Below are 19,564 nucleotides of genomic sequence, written 5' to 3' on the forward strand. Positions count from 1 at the left end.
AATTTTCCATCTTTCTTGAGCAGCTAGAGCAATAAGAGTCCTTACCGTATCGTGACGAGCAACTGGAGCAAATGTGTCTCCGTAGTCTATTCCAGCTTGTTGGGAGTACCCTTTCACGACCAATCTTGCTTTGTACTTATTGATTGAGCCATCTGGATTCAACTTTGTTTTGTAGACCCATTTCACTCCAATCACCTTTCGATCCTTGGGTTTGTCCACTAATTCCCAGGTGTTATTCTTCTTTATCATGTTTATTTCTGTCTCCATTGCGTCTTGCCACTCTTTGTATTTGGAAGCCTCATCATAGTGTCTTGGCTCCTCAAAAGCGAAGTAGCATCTCTCACATTCCTCTTCATTCAGATTAATAACGGGACATTTTGCATAAATTTCGGAGAGATCTTTCTTACCTCGAGGTCCCGTAGCATTCTCCGAATTGTCGTTAGAGGATGGAGAGTGTGCATGCATTGGAGTAGATGGAGGTGTAGGAGGATCATTATTGTTGATCGTATCATCATCACCTTCTGGTTGATGTTGGTGATAAGGAACTAGGATCACATTTCTTTCCACTTTCTTCTCTTCCCAATTCCACATTGCATCTTCATCAAACTCCACGTCTCGGCTTATCATGATCTTCTCCGTATTAAGATTGAAAATCCGGTAAGCCTTTGATTTTGAGTCGTAGCCAAGAAATATACCTTTCTCTGCCTTATCATCAAGCTTGCTCCTTTTTTGCGCTGGGATGTGAGCATAGCAGATTGAGCCAAACACCTTTAAATGCTTAGCTGTAGGCTTTTTACCGCTCCAAGCTTCTACTGGAGTTTTTCCCTTAACTGCCTTTGTTGGAAGTCTGTTGAGCAGGTATACGGATGTGTAGACAGCCTCAGCCCAAAATTTCTTCGGCATTTTCTTTTCAGCCAACATGCATCTGGCCATCTCCATCACGGTCCTATTCTTTCTTTCGGATACCCCGTTTTGTTGTGGAGTATATCCTGCGGTGAGCTGATGTTCTACACCTTCATCTTCACAAAACTGGTCAAATTGTGAAGAAGTATATTCTTTCCCGCGATCGGATCTAATCATCTTCAATTTGCACCCGCTTTGATTTTCAGCGAGAGCTTTGAATTTTTGAAAGACTTGGAATACTTCTGATTTTTGTTTCATAAAATATACCCAAGTCATTCGAGTAAAATCATCAATAAACAGGATAAAGTACCTGTTTCCAAGATGAGATAAAGTTCTTTGAGGACCGCATACGTCTGTGTGAACAAGCTCTAGCTTTTTACTTGCCCTCCATGCTTGGCCTTTTGGAAATGGCAGGCGGTGTTGCTTTCCAAGTTGACAAGGCTCGCATAGTTCTTTAGTTGCTTGAATCATTGGAAAATCCCGCACAACATTCTGCTTGTGTAAGTCGGCTAGTGCATGTAAGTTGAAATGTCCGTACCTTCTATGCCATAGCCAGGTCTCCGCGGCGTGAGCTCGATATGATGACTCTAGGCCATACTTCCATTTCAAGGAGAAGCTTTTATTTTCCATGGCAACTTTAGCAATCTCCTTATTTCCGGGGTCATATATGGTGCAATGATTATTTGCAAAGACTAGTGAATAACCATTCTTGATCATTTGTGCCACACTTAGCAAATTTTCAGCAAGATTCGGGACAAGCAGCACATCTTTAATGTATTTTGTACCCCGCTTAGTTGGAACAATGATCGTACCTTTGCCCTTCGATGTCAGAACTTCACCATTCCCCCATTCCGGAGTTTGGACAGAAGTATCCAACTCGCTAAAGATGCTTGAATCATTCGTCATGTGACTTGTACAACCACTGTCAATTAGCCACCTACTTTCTTTGCTTGAAGTCTTTGCTTGGCCGGCATAGAAGAGGTGCTCATTATTAACGCTACTTGAATAATGAGCTTGGTCCTTGGACTCCATTTGTTTTTGTCTACAATCATTTTTAAAGTGCCCATACTTCTTACAATGGTGACACTGGGGCTTGCCTTTGAAAAAGCAATTCTTTTCCGCATGATTATTCTTTCCACAAATGCCACAAGGAGGAAACTTTCCCTTTGATTGTGACATTTGTTTATTGCCACCATCGTCACTTTTCTTCTTCCACCCTCCGGACCGCTTTTCTTTATGCGATGACTTGAAAGCATCCTCGGAAGAAGATTCTCCGGTCTTGAATTTTTGATCATAGGCGAGTAAGGATCCAAGTAGCTCGATTCATCGTGAGCTTTGAGAGATCCCTTGATTCTTCAATAACAAGTGACAATCATGTCGAACTTTTTGGTTAAAGTCGCGAGAATTTTTTGCACGATTCTCGTGTCGGTAATATCTTCGCCATATATCTTCATTTGATTAACTATCTCCGTTACTCTTGAAGTGTAAGTTTGTATGTCTTCATTCTCCCTCATCTTCAAATTTTCGAAATCTTTTCTTAGGGTATTGAGACGTATTGTTCTTATCCTTTCATCACCATGGAATTCTTTTTGGAGTGAATCCCATGCTTCTTTTGCGGTAGAAGCCCGCATTATTTTTGGAAAGATGGTCTCCGAAACAGCATTAAAGATAAAAGACAAGGCTTTGGCGTCCTTTATCTCATCCTCATTTATTTTCTTTAAGGATGCTTCGGTGGGTTGAACACCTTCTTGTTGCTTTTCGGGACCATTTTCCACAATCTCCCATAGTGCATTTGATTTTAAGAGAGCCTTCATTTTAATGCACCAATAGTCGTAATTTTCTCCTCCAAAAATTGGAAGAGTAGACGATAGAGTATTTGATGCGGAAGCCATAGTTTTATTTTGTTGCCCTAAGATCTTTAGAGCTCTGATACCACTTGTTGGTATATGGGGGAGTATAAGAAGTAGAGTGGAGATTAGTTGTTTGTTTAGTTGATTAGTTGAAGGTTGATTAGTTAGAGTTTAGTTTGAAGGAATTAGTTTTTTGTATTGATTTGTTGTGAATTCAGGATACACCAAAATGGGAGGGGAGGACCTCTATTTATAGTGCTCCTCCTCCATCTCCTACATTCTTAGAATTCTCTAGAATAGAGCATTCTAGAGTGACCTAGACTTGTAAGCCTCTAGACTCTTCTATACATACAAGATATCTCTAGAATATTCTAGGTTTCTCTACACACACCTAGAACATTCATGTCTCTTCTAGACCCTTCTAGACTCTTCTAGATTATTCTAGTATGTACATGAGTATTTAGAACATTCTAGATGTTTCTACATTATTCTAGAATATTCTGGAACCTTCTAGAACACTCCAGAAAAGTCTCACACTTCAACAGATATAACTTGTACTGATCAAGTACTCCATCCACACTCAATGTACTAGGTATATGTTTTGCAGAGTCTTACAACAATTTGTCAAGACGATTGGTCTAGCACTTCTCACAAGTCCTAACATAGTTAGGAAAGATTAGTTTTGAGTAACTTCTTATTCAACTAAGTATCTTTCCAAAACTTCTTATTTCTCTTTCTAGGATTGAAAGATTTAGGATTCTCATAAATCCTTACATGTGCTCGGATTTTCATTAATATGCGCAACCTCTTGACACATATAAGAGCATTCTGACAAACACCGAAATCGCTCATCGGATTCTACTTGAGAATTCATGACGTTTCAATTGTGGCTTACCAATGAATCATCATGCTCTTATGCATATGATTCACCATTGGACATGTGCATGATCATTCTAATGGCGGAAACATTAGTTACTAATAATCATGAGATCAACCATTCATAGGTTCAATGAACGACCATGACTGTTAATGGCAATTCCATTTTCATCTATATGAATAACCTATGTGTATGTTGATACGATGTGTATCTCTTAATACTAATCCAACATCCCTTGATCTAATTGGATTCATCATAGTCCATTTTCATCCAGAATTGAAAACTCAAAACTTCCTCTAAGAAGGAAGGTGTTCGCTCGTCATTCTTTAACGAGTGGTGAGTTGTAAACATTCAAAGGATGATAGCTCCCACTAAATTCCATGTCTTCACATGATAATTTCCTAACTCCCACTCAATTCCACATATTTCGAAATTGACTTCTCAATCGAAACTTTTTAAGAATTGAAATATAAATTGCATTGCCAAGTTATTAAGATAAAACCATATATGTTCCCATCTTATCCCTTCAAAATACCTATTTCGAAGAGGTCCCATTTTAACCTTACGGAAAGAGATTTTAAATCTCTAACACACTCATGTCATAATGATGTGTGGCAATGTCATTTATTAAATATAAGTAATATCTAATACACATCCTTCAAAATATCCCTTTCGGAAGGAGGTTTAACCATTTCATAATGAGGTTAAGCAATGACATTTGCGTGGTTAAAACTTGGCCATTGAAGATATCGGTATATCAATCTTTGCAACTCGATCATAACTAGTATGTAACTTTGATTCATTTAGGCTCTTAAGTTAATCTCAAGGTTTGAAACTATTGGTCAAAATTTTCATAAACTTAGTCAAAAACTTGTTAAGACTTTACATTAGTCATTTTTTTCTTCCAAAACTTTCTTTTGGTCTCTTCGTGTAGTCATCTTGAGAATATACTCTTATGATTACTTCACTTGGTTTCTTTAGTCATATAGAACTTAACTTGAGACCATAGATCTCATCTATTCGGTATATTATGTAAATAGATATACCTTCATTCAAATCATTATCTCTTGCATAGATCTTCATTTACACAAGTACACAATTTTATCTTGCCTTGTGTGTTGTGTCCTCATTTTTCTCCCACTCTATCTTTAGAATAAATACACTATAGATTCAAAGATAGCATATGAGACACAAATAATGATGTTGAAGTATAAGGAGAACTATCTCATAGATAGACTAATAGTTATAGATTTCATATGTGTACTTGGTGATTGACATTCCTTTAAGAGAGTTCATAGACTCAACACCACTTTATAAATGATCATACACAAGCCTTAAGCATGTGGACATATAAAGAAACCCATCATTATAGTTGTCTATTAGATCACTTTAAGTTATATGTTTCTAAGAACAAGCATTTAAACATGAATTTTAGAACAAACGGATAAAATGATAAAACGGGTGACTTGGGTTGCAAACCAAGTCACCATTATCCAAATACAACCCATTATCCAAAATACCTTTCCATGTCGAACACGGAAACTTAAGGTTCTAAAATTCAAAACATAATTTTAAAATAAGACAATGAAAAGCAAAGCTCCATGAAAGCTATCCCTAGCTTCTTGATGGTTTCTCATGCTTGCTTTTCCTTTCCCTTGTCTTTGCTTGGTGGAGGCCCTATTTACAATAAAAAGGGAGATACATTATCACAACTTTGCATCATAATACCATAGTTGAATTATAAACATAAAAGAAGGATAGTCATTTACCTACTGGAGTGATCTTTCCAGCCTTAATATCACCAGGGTATTTGGAACAATTTCTTTTCCAATGTCCCATACCATTACAATAATGGCATTTATCAAGAGGACCCTTCTTGATTTTTGAAGTGCTAGCTTCACAAGTCTTAGCTATGGTGAATGTGGGAGCTTGCTTTTTACCCTTCCTCCCATTCTTCTTGAATTTCCCCTTACTCTTAGTGCTTATGTTAAGCACATCCTTGGGTGGGTTCACATTTAACCCCATGTCCCTTTCGGCTTGCACAAGTAACTTGTGCAATTCTTCAAGAGACACATCCTTGTCTTGCATGTTAAAATTCACCCGGAATTAAACATATGCTTTGACTTTGGACAAGGAGTGTAGAATCCTATCTACAATGAGTTCTTTGGGGATTTCAACCTTTTGAATTTTCAAGGTCTCGACAAGCTCCATGAGTTTGAGCACATGAGGGCTAACCTTTTGGCCCTCTTTGAAGTCGAGATCAAAGAATGCCGCGGCCGCCTCATATTGGACGATCCGCGGAGTTTGTGAAAACATTGTCACAAGCTTGGAGTAAATCTCATTAGCATTGCCCATTTTAAAGGCTCTCCTTTGGAGGTCCGCCTCCATCGCAAATATCAAGACATTTTTCATTGCGGCGGACTCCTTTTGGTAAGCCTCATATGCTTCCCTAGTGGCGGCGGTCGACCTAGTAGTAGGTTCGGGTGGAGAGGCCTCGGTAAGGTAACGAAGCTTGTCGTCACCTTGGGCGGCCAATTTGAGTTGGGCATCCCAATCGGAGAAATTTGACCCATTCTTTTCAAGTTTACATCGATCCATAAAGGATCGGAGCCATGATGAACTAGCGAGAGGTGTGGCGTTTGGAGTTGGTGTTGCCATTTGTTATGAGAAAAAGAAGTGGTCTACAAAACAAATATAAGGAGTAAAACAAATGTCGTTTTAATAATAATACTCATAAAAATGTATGATTTAAACAAGTTTTTTGCATTTTTCTAGTGACCTCTACCCAACTAGATAAATGATTCCAAGACCCAAATTCATATTAACTTGGGCACGGTGTGGCCGATGAAACCCTTATCAATATAACTCAGTGGATTAACGTTTAATCGATTCTACTTTTAGAACTCTTGGTCGATAATATTAGATTAACATATATCTTTAGCCCAAAACACATTCAACAAGGGGACGGTGTGGCCGATAAAACCCTCATCGAAAAACTTTTGTTGAGTTCAATCCAAATTTCGAATAAATGTGTCCATGATCCAAACCCATATTAATTTGGGCACGGTGTGGCCGATGAAACCCTTATCAACATGAATTCGGTGGATAGACATTTATCACCCACTTCCCCTACGTAACAAGGTTTGTACCCCGGTATGGCCGAGTGTACTCCCTCGCGAAATAGGTTTTCATAGTTTCTACTATTTGGTAAGGCTATGTCTCAATTTATTGTTTTAGCGAGAGGTCATGTCAATTTATTATCTATCACGTTTTATGTGAACTAAAGCGGTGAACTACGATAATTTTAATTGACACGGTCGATAAGCTCGATAAAATAAGGATGCATGTTTTAGTTATGGCGATTTAGCGATGCATGTGACATAAAATAAAATGCAAGCATAAAAAATAAATAAATCCTAGTATGGCCTTTCCTAAAATAGAAAATTTATTTAACTATTACATATTCGGAAACCAACTCCATTGGTCCCTTGAACTTCGGTTGTGGCACGCATCTCGAGGTAACACCGTCTTTATGTATCGCCATTCTTGAAGAAATCCGTCTTTGGGAACTCCGGAATGAATAAAATTACATAATAATTAAATAATTTCCTATTATACATTTGTAACTAAAATAAAATAAATCTATTAAATTACAACCGAATCGATATTCCCATACATTTCGGGAAATACCAATTAAAAACTAAGGCCATACTAAGTAAAAATTACATAATTCAAAATTACATAAATTAAAATTATGACAATCATAAAGAAAAATGCAGCATTATAATATGTATGAACATGCTCAATTTTATGCTAAATCGCCTTTAAATAGCCAATATCGTATATTACTCGGTTTTTACGGATTTGCGTGATTTCAACATTTTATAATCACAAAAATTACATAAATTCATATTTATGCATAAGTTAATTACCCTAACCTCTTAGGACTCAAAATTTAGTCTTCACTAATAATTTGACCATAATTAACTCATATTTATAAAATTGTTCATTAATGGACTAAAAATTACAAAAAATAAGCTATAAACTTCAAATAAATCACAAAATTTCAAATAAATTCAAAATTTGAAATTTAAACTCATGAACATTCTGGAAAAATACCATGACACTCATAATATTCAAAAACTTAGGTTAAAAAATTTCGAAATTTTTCCGGAAAAACAATGTTGCGGTTTATCGGTTTTAACTAAAATAATCATAAAAAAAGCATGTGAAAAATTATGTTCATCAACTTTTCAATTTTAGATCTGAAAAATATAATAAAATGCAACATTGGACGTTTTTCCTTAGTCATAGATTATGTTTTATTAAATTTTCACTAATAATGTCACTATTTATGCTATTTTTCTTCAAAAATCCATAAATCATGCAAAAGGACTTCATAATAGCCCATTATTTTACACACATCTTGTAAAATTTCATATGACAACATATTAATTTTCTATGACCAGATTCAAAATTTATCTCATATTAACCTATTTTTCACCTAAATCCGAATTTAATAATGAAAAATCCATTTTTCGAGCATAACAAGTCCAAAAATTATGAACATTTACAGATTATCTCAAAATAATATGTGTGACAACATATCCAAAAAGTACTGGAAAATTCGAAGTATAGCTAATTTTAGACCAAAAATGACATTTTTACTCATAAAATCACATTTAAATGCCATTATTGTATTATATGAACAATAAAAATCCGTAAATATAACCAAAATATCCTAAAACATTTTAGGACCAGAAATTTTAACATGCATGAATTAAATTCGTGATATATCATAATAACACAAATTTTACAAGTTTTATATGTTAATCTTTATAACTCGGAAAAACTTTTAACCGATTTGCATGCAAACAACCATGGCTCTTGATACCGATTGAAGGAAAAGTAGATCTATATACTTACATATTCATATATGTTATAATTTAATTTGTCATAAAATTAATGATTGATCTTATGCATGCAAACATTAAAACAAAATAAGGAAGAAACATTATTCTTACATTGTATTTTCGGTTTATGGGCACAAGAGAGATCACCTTTCTCTCTTGTTCTTGTGCTTTCCTTTAATGGAAGAACTAAGATCCAAGTGTAGGATCTCTCCCAAGGATTTATACCCAAGGCTTGCTCTTAATTAAAAATTAATATTATAAGAACTAGTACAATATTAATCTTGTTGAAAATGACCCAAAAATATTATATAACACTTAATATTTTCGGTTTATGGGAGAGGAAGAAGGAAGCTTATTATCTCTCTAGAATTCTTATTTTAGATGAGTGAAAAAAAATATGAATGAATTATCAATAATAATATTGAGTATATGGTAAAAAGGAGAGGAAAAACAATTGTTTTTGGCCTCTAGAAAACCGGGTGGGAGAGAGGGCAAAGGGGAGCCAATGCATGCATAAATTGTTCTTCACAATGAGCATTAGGTTTGCATGGCTAGTGACTAGGGAAATCATCATGCCCTCCACTAATATAATCAACATATAATTAGCTTAATCCTCACCTAATTTTTGGTCCATATGGATAATATGGAATCCATATTATTTTTGTCAATTGTCAAAATGTCACATGTCACATGTCACATAAAATTGTTATGTATTTTTAACATATTAAAAATCAACGTATTAATAAAAATACGTCAAATACAAAAATCGACTTAGTAATTTCATAATTACTTGTACCAAAATATTTTACCATTTATAAATCACAACAGATTGTATTTATAACAATTCATTCAATTTCAATTGTTTCTGTAAACAATAATTTCATCCGAGTAATGATACAATTCGATTACTCAGACCGTATCTCATTTAATCACATTTCAATGTGATACGTAAATTTTACTTCCAAAATCGTCCGTCAATTTTCAAGTAATTTAATTAACTCGTAACATTATACGATTAATTAAATGATCAATTAAGAGTGTTGCCCTATAGGTATGACCTAGGGGATCAACTGATCACCACCGTCGCACGACAGTAATGTCAAACTCTAGTCAGCCAATCATTACCGATATATGTTGATCAGTTGACAGTAAAATATTACTTCCCAAGTTGTACTCTTTATAATGAGATTTAAACATGTGATCATCATGATCAACAGTCGTGATCGCATTATTGTCGGAGGACACATATTCCAACAACACCAGCTAATAGAAGAAGATTTCCTATGACCCACCCACCAAAAATGTGACAAAATAGCATCTAATCTTTTTTTCACACTTAACGGGATTTTAAATACCGATAGAAAGAAAACATAGAGGGAGGACAAGACAGAAGAAATCAACGCTAATCTACTCGCCGACGATAGAAGAATGAAATTCCATGAAGATAATCGCTTCCTAACCATATATATGATAAACTCAAAAATTTCTCTTTTACTTTTATTACCACCTGAGAGTCCTACATCAGTAGGAATACCCAAGTAGGAACCCATATTAGTTCCACACGGTATGTTGAAGGTTTTCAAACATTTTCGAGCAAAGGATAAACTAGAGCATGGGCTTATGTTATAGAGAACTTATTATCATTAATAACTTGACCGGAGGCATAAGAATCATCCTTAATAACTTTGTCCAGGCTTATGCAACTCTTAGAATTACCTTTAATAAAAAACATAGAACCATCTGCAAAGAGCATATGGGAGATAGGGATACTGTTTCTACTGACCTTAATTCCTTGTATAAGCCCCTCCTTCTCCATACGTAGTATGTTTAAAGATAGAATTTCAGTACATAGAACAAATATATAAGGGGAAAGAGGATCGCCCTGACGAAGACCGCCACTCGGGTGTATACGTCTTGAAGGAACTCCATTTACCAATATTTCATAAGACACTGTTGTTATACACTTAATAATCAGTTTAATGAAGTAAGGAGGGAACCCCATCAGAACCAGCGTACTTCTGATAAAGTTCCAGTCCAACTGGTCATAGGTTTTGCTCATGTCTGCTTTAACAGCCATCCTACCCATCTTACCATTTCTAGATGAAGAATTTTTTTGCAATATTTCATTAGTAATTAATATATTATCACCACTATTCCTCCCAGGAACAAATGCATTTTGAAAGTCACCCACTAGTTTTCCCATGAACTTCTTCAATCGGTTATTGATAGATCTTGTAATGACTTTCATTATAACATTGCACATGCTAATTGGTCGGAAGTTATCAACCGTTTTAGGGGCACTATATTTAGAGATAAGAACAGAAAGTCTTATTCAGGAATTCTGGTGAACTATTACCATTGAGGATAGCCAAGACAGTCCCAACAACATCATGCTTAATAAAGTGCCAACATTTATGGAAAAAAAATAGCAGGAATACCATCAGGTTAAAGGACCAAGTTGAAACACAACCGTGTGAACCTCCTAAGGAGTGAAACGAATGCCAAGTGTATCTCTATCATCAGGAGAAAGGAACCCTTTATTGATACAGAACAAATTTTTGACAGTAGGGAGGTACTCGTCAAAAGTGATCTGGTTCGCTCCTTCCTTAAAGAGTCTAGACTAGAATTGGACAAATAATCCCTTTATGTCCTCAGTGTCAAAATTCCACTCCCCATTATCCTTTAATGGTTCATTATCATATATTTTTGTCCCATTTGATATCATTCATAGCGACTTGGGAACATCGAGTAACAACGACTACAAACATTATCTCGTTCTTCTTGATAACGCTACTCATTTTGTTTAGATATATCCCCTAAAATTCAAAATAGAAGCCTTTGCTAAATTTTTCAAAATTTGAGCTTATGTCAAATACAATTTGAGCATGAAATTAGATCTTTTCGATGGGATTTAGGTCAAGAGTTTGACAATTCTCAATTTCATCAACTCGTTGATTGCCATGTACTTGTATTTCCGATGTCATGTCCCTAAACGTCCTCTAAAATTTGTAAATTCGAAGGCATGAGACGTCGCATTAATGAAATTGTTCTCGCCCTTCTTCATCGTGTATGTCTAATGTAGCTTTAATTTGCCTCACCTAAGTCACACAAAATACCCAACTAAATGCAGCAAGTAGTCAAGGTCGAACAAGAAGATGAAGTGGATTTCTCCTCTAAGTTTAGTCCAAACATAAGGTTTATTGGTTTTGAAACTAACCTATGAACTATAGAAGAAAATACTAGATTACACTAAGATAATGACTAAATAAGAAAATGCATAGCGTCGTTGGTTCATCAATGTAGGAGGGGGTAAGTCTAGTCAAAGTGTTGGGTAAAATATTGGGTTCTAGTCTAGGAAATGTCGCTATCTTTCTATATAAGAAAACTATTAGGTCGAGTCTAGTGAACTTTCGCTCCTATTAGTCCAAACCCGTCGAAATTGCATGATATAAATACTAACTAAGGCTTTCGCCTCTAGACAAGGCAATAAGGTAGTGAAAGGCTGCTAGAACTTTTTTATTCAAGCAGTTCAACAAACACCGTTAATGCACAAGATAAAAAAAAATTATCCAACAATCTTTCATTTATTTCATATTTCAACATTCAAATCGAAAACTTTATAATTCTGCTAGAAACTCTCTCTCTAAATTGAGAGCTTTCTCTTACTACATGTGGGTTTTTTTCCAGAAAACCCAAACTACCCAAAATAAAATCACGAAAAATCAGAAATCAACAATCTAACAAGAAAATGAAATTACAAATAATCTCAACCACAAATCCAAACTACTATTAAAAGTATACAGATCAATAATCTCATAAACTTATTAAACAAAAACCCCAATTTGAGGTAATTAACAGTATTGCGATCTTGTTTAATCAACTTGGAGCCTGCATCTGTGATCTCAGTTATTAGATTTCTTCATGGTTGGGATGGATTTTGAAGCCCTTTCCAGTGGGTTTCAATTTTCATTTGGATATTCAAATCAAGTTGATTAATCGCTTTGTTCTAAGATTAACCAGTTCATTCATGCTCATTGGGCCATTCGTGGTCATATTTTAGTTCATAAAATGGATGATCTTTATGTTTTCAAATGCTCGGATGAAAGGGATACAATTGATATTATTGAAAGCAGTATTGCTTTTTTCGATGGTGCCATGATGGTGTTTAGAGATTGGTTGCCGAAATCTTCTCCCCAAACAATGAGTTTCAGAGATGCTAAGGTTTGGGTTAGAGTATATGGTCTCCCTCTTTAATTTCTAAATAATCACATTGCTTCATTGGTAAAGAGTATGTTTGAAGTGAATTTCTCAGTGAGTAATTTTGATAGTTGTCCACAAAATGACTACTTGCGAATTAGGGTGCTGGTGTAACATCCGCGAATTTCTCATTTTGACATTTAAAATTTATTTAACCGTTTAATTACTTTATTTTATATTTTTAAATTATTTAATTTAATTTATTTATTTTAAAGACGATTTTTATAAAAGTAATATATTAAAGCGTATTTATATAAAAATACGTATTTAGTCGGATAGTAGTAATAATAATAATAATAATAAACCTTGGGAAGCTGGGTTATGGTTTCCTACCTTTCTCTTTCTCTTCACTTGGGGAGCTGGGTTCGGATGATGTTGCCTTGCTCAAGCGGATCCAGAAATTCTCCGTATCTCAGGATGCGGGGGCTCGGGTGGCCGCTTACATTTTTACTAGACTTAGCTTTGTTATTGCTAAGGGTGTGGGAGCCCAGATTGTCTCTCGGCTCCCCACCAATTTCATGTAAACATTTATTTTTATTTTAATGAAAGCTGCGTGCACCCTTCATAAAAAAAATTAAAAAAAAAAATAAATAATAATATTAATAATAATAATATTAATATTAATATTAATATTAATATTAATAATAGTACACTTTCGTCTTAAATTATAGTAGGTTTAAGACGAATTTCCGTCTAGCTAAAGACCGTCACTTTTTCATATGTGAGCCGAATCTAGTCTCGACCTATCCCGTATCGACAACACATCGCTCACTTTTGTACCTAAATAAAATATCATTTCATTTTGTTGTCCCTCACTTATTTACCCTGCGGACCAATCCCCACCCACCAGCCCCTTTCTTTCTTTTTTTCTGAAACTTTTGATAACACAGCAGCAATAGTAGCAACGAAATAAACCAGCAGAGCTTACAAACTCATTTCCGCCGTCCTTCAAACCTAGATCCCGTCCCCATTTCTCAACCTTTTTCCATAATTTTTGTACCATTCTCTTCCTCTTTCCTTCCTCCTTCTTTCAAGGTAATAAAGTCTCGTTTTTCTGATGGTTTCGTTTTTTCGCCGTCTTATAAAAGTTTCGGTTTTTACCTCAATCCTTTCGTTTTCTTGCTCCTTGATGAAGGTTTCAAAGACCCGGTGGAAGACTCAAGCTTTGGGGACCGTTTATTCGAAGAATAAGGAGCGTTAAAGGTAACGGTGATAGGTTACTCGATAAGTTGTCGATATTTCGCCTTTTACTCGATTTTTCACTCGTATTTGTTGTAAAGTTTAAATCTTTATGCCTTTCTCATGTTTATGGTTAAGTGTGTGAGCTTAGTAGGCATTTTACATGGTTGTTCGGCTGTTTTCATAGCTCCTTTCTCCTAAGTGATTTCGGCCATGGTTTACTCGAGTGTATGATGTATGTTTCGAGGGTGTCTTGGCTGCTGCCCTTTTCTGGTGTATTATTACGGTAAACAGGGTGTTGGTTATTCATATTTCTTTTAGCGTGCCTGTTACCGTCGCAACTCGGCTCTAATTCCGTCTTAAAATTGAGTTAAAATGGGGTGGCTGAATTCGGTGTAAACCGTGATATGGTCTGTTTCGAGCCCTATGTTGGGTTGGATAAAGTAGCATTCCGGGATTGATTTTATGCTTACTATTTACGCTCCAATATCGTCTTACGTATACTTGAATGTCTCGCATCGAAGTGTCTGGCCTGGACCGTGTTTTTATCACGGGTTGTGGGGTCGTCTCACGGCTGTTTCGCAGCCGTGGATAGTATTTTTGGGTGGTCTTTTGTAGGTCGTTTACGGGCTTGTTTCTAGCACAATTTCCCCCGAACCCAGTTTAGTATTTCTGGAAGTATGGACTATAGGATAAATGAGGACCACGATTTTGAGCACCTTTACGCAAGCATGGCCATGGATGTATTCATTTTGAATTTGAAATGTGTCTTTGTAAAGTTAATCTTGTTTATGTCATGTTCTATTATTTGGGTTTGTCTTGTGAATATGGTTGGGCTTGTCTTGTTAATTTAGTTGGGCTCACTTTGTCTTCTTGTTGGACTTATATGATTGAATGATTTGGGCCAACCTTATGCTTAGTAGTAGGCTCATGAAGAAGTTACTTGTGTGAATTTTCATTTTAATCCGTAAATTATTCATAACCGCGTGTTATATTTTATTTTAACCGACATGTTAAATTATGAAGTGGAATATTTATTAATATAATACATGTATGAGATATTTATTATAAATAGTTACTTGTGAGGGGTCGTATTCGAGATAATGTCTTGTATTGTTCGGTTGTGAGAGTCTTGGTCCTATCGGATACTAGAGGTGAGCTATAAGCCCTCTAATTGCGGTATGATCGTCGGGATTGATGTTCCCATCCGTACTTATGGTGAGATGCAAGCCATAAGTATGAATGTGACATTAGTAATCCCATCCCAGGTACTTTATGTGTTGTACCTCGGACATGTTTTAAAGGTAACCTCTGAGTCGGGCACTTGTTTATTTGTAGTATTTCGACATGTTTTAAAGGTAACCGCTGAGCCAGATACTTTATGTGTTGTGCCTCGGACTTGTTTTAAAGGTAACCTCTGAGTCGGGTACTTGTTTGTAATATTTGGACATGTTTTAAAGGTAACCGCTGAGCCAGATACTTTAGAGGTCGTGCCTTGGACATGTTTTACAGGTAACCGCTGAGCTAAGGTACTTAAGGATTTGTGTCTCGGACATGCTTTAAAGGTAGCCTCTGAGCCAGATACTTTGCTTTATGTGTGATGTTAGTAGTCCCATTTCGTGTATTGTATGCTATTTGGCTTTCAAAGTTCATGGCTAAGGTTTCCATTCACATGTAGTATGATGTTAATCTTGTTTATCTGTAACATATGATATTCTATCGTGTTTATAGTTGTATTATCATTTATGACATTTTGGTTGGATTGTCTCATATGTATGTATCATATGACTTATCTATGATTAACTACGCATGTTTTGAATGTTAGTCTCATGTCTCAGTGCTTGCATCAAATAGTTGTATTATGATGTTCTAATATGTTCGTGTTTATCTGTGTTTCGACATTTTGTGGCTGAGAGAACCTTGAGTTACTCCCCACTGACTGTGGCGTTCATGTTTACATGAATGACAGGTTGTGAAGATGCTTAGGTGGGGAAGACGTGTGGGCTAGCGAGAACTGAACCTTGGACTAGTAGTCGGTTTATTAGGATTGCTTAGACTCACCATTTATCATTTTGTCATTCGAGGGATATATTTTCCCTCACCTTTGACTATCACATTTGTATAATTTAAATCTTTATTTCCGCACTCTTTATTTGTGTTTTAGAATTTTAATGAACCCGCACTTTAAACTTTAAAAGTTTCAAAAATTTCCTAATTTTCGCTTGAACTTATCAGTTATATTTTCCGCGTTATCGCGGGGGTTCACAGCTGGTACATCTGGATAAACCTCTAATTCCAGGAGTTTATCTAGCTCTTCATGATGGATCTTTGTTATGGGTGCAATTCAAGTATGAGGAGATAATTAAGGTTTGTGTACGATGTGGAAAACTTGGTCACAAGATAAATGGGTGTTGTGAAATGGAGGAAAAAATAAGAACTATCATACACACCCTCATGTCTGAAGTTCTAGCTAGAGGTTTTCTTATTTTACAAGCTGAAGAGATTTTTCGATAATTAAATTGGATTTAAGAGTAAATTCACATGTATCAACTTCCAATAAGAGACGTGCTAGACGACAGCCTTGTATTGATAGAAGAATTTATCCTGGTACAAAATTTGAGCAAGGTTCTCAACCTTTTATGAGGGCATTGCTTCAACAAAAGAAACAAGGGGGGAATGAGTATAATGAGACTGTACAGCAATCACCTAGATTTACTCACTCTTCTAGCTCAATGAAGAAGGTTCTTGAATCTGATGTCGCTCAAGAAATAAATCAGGTGGAGAATATTAGCAATGCTACTTTGATTTCTGGGGAAACTATTTCAATGTTATCTGTTGAACATCAGCAAAATGTTGATAATGATAGCTATATTCGAGTGAGTAGTGAGATTGTGAATACTTCTATATCTGATAGGGTATTGAATGACAAATTAGTACCTCTTATGGTTTTATTGTTTTGGCTTACATGGGACTGATTCATAAGGATGTTATTGTATATGCTAGGAAGAGGAAGCGTTGTACTCAGGTGATTGAGTCTCTTATTCCCAGTGAAGTTGTCAATTCTATTGAACAATCAAAGAGTTATCTTATAAATGTTGCAAAAAGAGGATGTGTTGGAGCTGGTATCCATGGCAGGCAGGTTAATGCAAAGAGCTCTGGTTTTCATCTTTCAGTGGCTGATGTAGATATAGTGGAGTCAAGTGACTCCTCTTCTATGAATGAACAAGCTGGCTTTGCGGAGGTTAGGCTACCACAACCCTCGCTAGATCCATGATGGGACTAATTTGGAATTGTAGGGGTTTAAATAAGACGCTCTCCCCTACGATTCTTAAGATAAGAGCGTTGTTGAATAATAAGTAATATGATTTTTTGTTTTTATTAGAAACTAATTGTAATATATGTAGTGTAAGCCCTACTTTTAGATCGTCTGGTTTTGTTAATGCTGTTGGGGTGGATGCTATTGGAGCCTCATGTGGCTTATGGGGTGCGGTGGCGAAAGGAGGCTAAGATGAGCCTAGTAATGTCATGTAAGAATTTTATGATCCTTTTTGTGGAGAAATATAATGGGCTATTGTGGTATCTTGTTCTTTTCTATGGAGAACCAAATGTTAACTTACGTGCTATGGTGTTAGAGAATTTGAAGGTATGGCTTCAAAGTCTCGATCATCCTTTTCTTATTATGGGAGATTTTAATCAAGTTGAGTATAGTTGTGATAAATTAAGTACAAGTCAAAGTTCGATTCATGGAGCATATGAGTTCAATAGTTGGAAAATAACAAATGAATTGGTAGATATCCCCTTTAAAGGACCACATTTTACGTAGTAAAACAACCATAAAGGGGAAAGAAGAGTGTATAAACGAATTGATAAGGCTTTGACATCAAAGACTTGGTTCTCCAGTTTTCTAAATACGGGGATAAAACACTACCCCATTCAAATATCGGATCATGCCCCCTATTGAGTTGGATTTGGATCTTACTCGGAATGTGAATAAGAAGCCATACAAATTAGATGCATGGGCATTTGAATATGAGAAATGCTTACAAGTAATTCAGGACGCTTGGACACTCCCGGTAACGGGGTTGCCTGCTTTTTGCACCACTAGGAAATTGGCTCATGTTCACAAAACGTCAAAAGATGGACTTTAGACAAGCGGAAGGAGTGGACGGACAAATGGGAAGATTTTGATAAAAAAAAACTTGAGGAAGGTATGGATATAGCTATTAAAGATGGTAATGAAGAGCTTTATAATACTCGGGTAAATGAGGAGGTGCGAGAGTTTGCTTCTGCGGCAGCCGTGTATTGGCGATAATGTGCAAAGGTAAAATGGATGGCAGATGGTGATGTGTGCACTAAATATTTCTTTAACTGGGTTAAAGGACGTGCGGGTAGAAATTTTATTCTGGGTATCAAGGGGGATGACGATCAATGGATCTATGATTCTAAAAAGTTTAGTGATGCTATTCAAAAGGCTTTTATTGACCTGTATAATCCGACAAGGCTCGATCAGAAAGGGGGTGTTGTTAACTCTTACGATGATATACTCCAACACCTTTCTAACAGGGTCTCAGATGATGATGTCGATCTCTTATGCAAACCGTTTACTGGAAAAAAAAAAGTTAGGAGCGCGGTCTTTCAGATGGGGGCCTTAAAATCACTGGGTCCGGATGGCATCCCAACTGTTTTTTATCACAAATGTTGGTTCCTGATTAAAAAAGGATTTTACCAAAGCGGAATTATCTATCTTAAATTCGGGTTTAGTCTTAAAAGGGATAAACAGGACCTTTATCACTCTCATCCCAAAGTGTGATAGCCCAGAAGAAGTTAAGGATTATCGTCTGATCAACTTATGCAATGCCTTTATGCGGATCATTACGAAGTGTGTTATAAACCGGTTGGCAAAAGTCATAGGCTATCTAGTGGGAGATCACCAAAATGCTTTCATCCCATGTAGACATATTAGTGATAATATTCTATTGGCTAATGAAGCTATTCATAGTATAAACTCCCACAATAAAGTAAAATATGGGAGGTATGCTTTTAAGGCAAATATGAGCAAGGTGTATGATCGAGTTAAGTGGGACTTTCTTCAAGCGGTTTTATGTCGGTTTGGTTTCCCGGAAAGATTGGTGAACCTAATTATGAGTTGTGTAAGTACAATTACCTATGAGGTTTTGCTTAATGGTTCTCCATTACAACAATTTCAGTCGCGGTGTGGTTTACGAAAAGGGGATCCCTTGTCACCGTTCTTGTTTAATTTATGCATGGAGGTTCTATCTTGTAATGTTCAGCATGCTCAGGGGAGGGGTCAGATTCAAGGAATTAGGCTTTGTATGGGAGTAACTCTGTTGACATATCTTTTCTTTGTAGATGACTCGGTTTTCTTTCTTGAGGATAAAGGAAATTTGGTTCTTCACATAAAACGCTTACTTGAGAAGTATTGTAATGCGTCGGGGCAACTTCTGAATGAAGGAAAATTGGGTGTTCTTTTTAGTCCAAGTGCGAGATTGGGAAGGGCAAGGAAATGTCTGCGGTTTATAAAGATTAGGCAGAATAAAGGTATTGGGAAGTATCTTGGCATCCCA

The 19,564-nt window shown here is 36.1% G+C and overlaps 1 protein-coding gene across 1 annotated transcript; it reads right to left on the minus strand.

Annotated features, from left to right (window-relative positions):
• Positions 1–2,258: 2,258 nt before the first annotated feature.
• On the minus strand, positions 2,259–2,795 carry LOC141632955 (uncharacterized). Its single transcript, XM_074445454.1, has one exon. The coding sequence runs from the start codon at positions 2,793–2,795 to the stop codon at positions 2,259–2,261; it is 537 nt and encodes a 178-aa protein (XP_074301555.1).
• Between the last annotated feature and the right edge of the window lie 16,769 nt (positions 2,796–19,564).

This window comes from Silene latifolia, chromosome Y (assembly GCF_048544455.1).
Source record: "Silene latifolia isolate original U9 population chromosome Y, ASM4854445v1, whole genome shotgun sequence".
NCBI lineage: Eukaryota > Viridiplantae > Streptophyta > Magnoliopsida > Caryophyllales > Caryophyllaceae > Silene > Silene latifolia.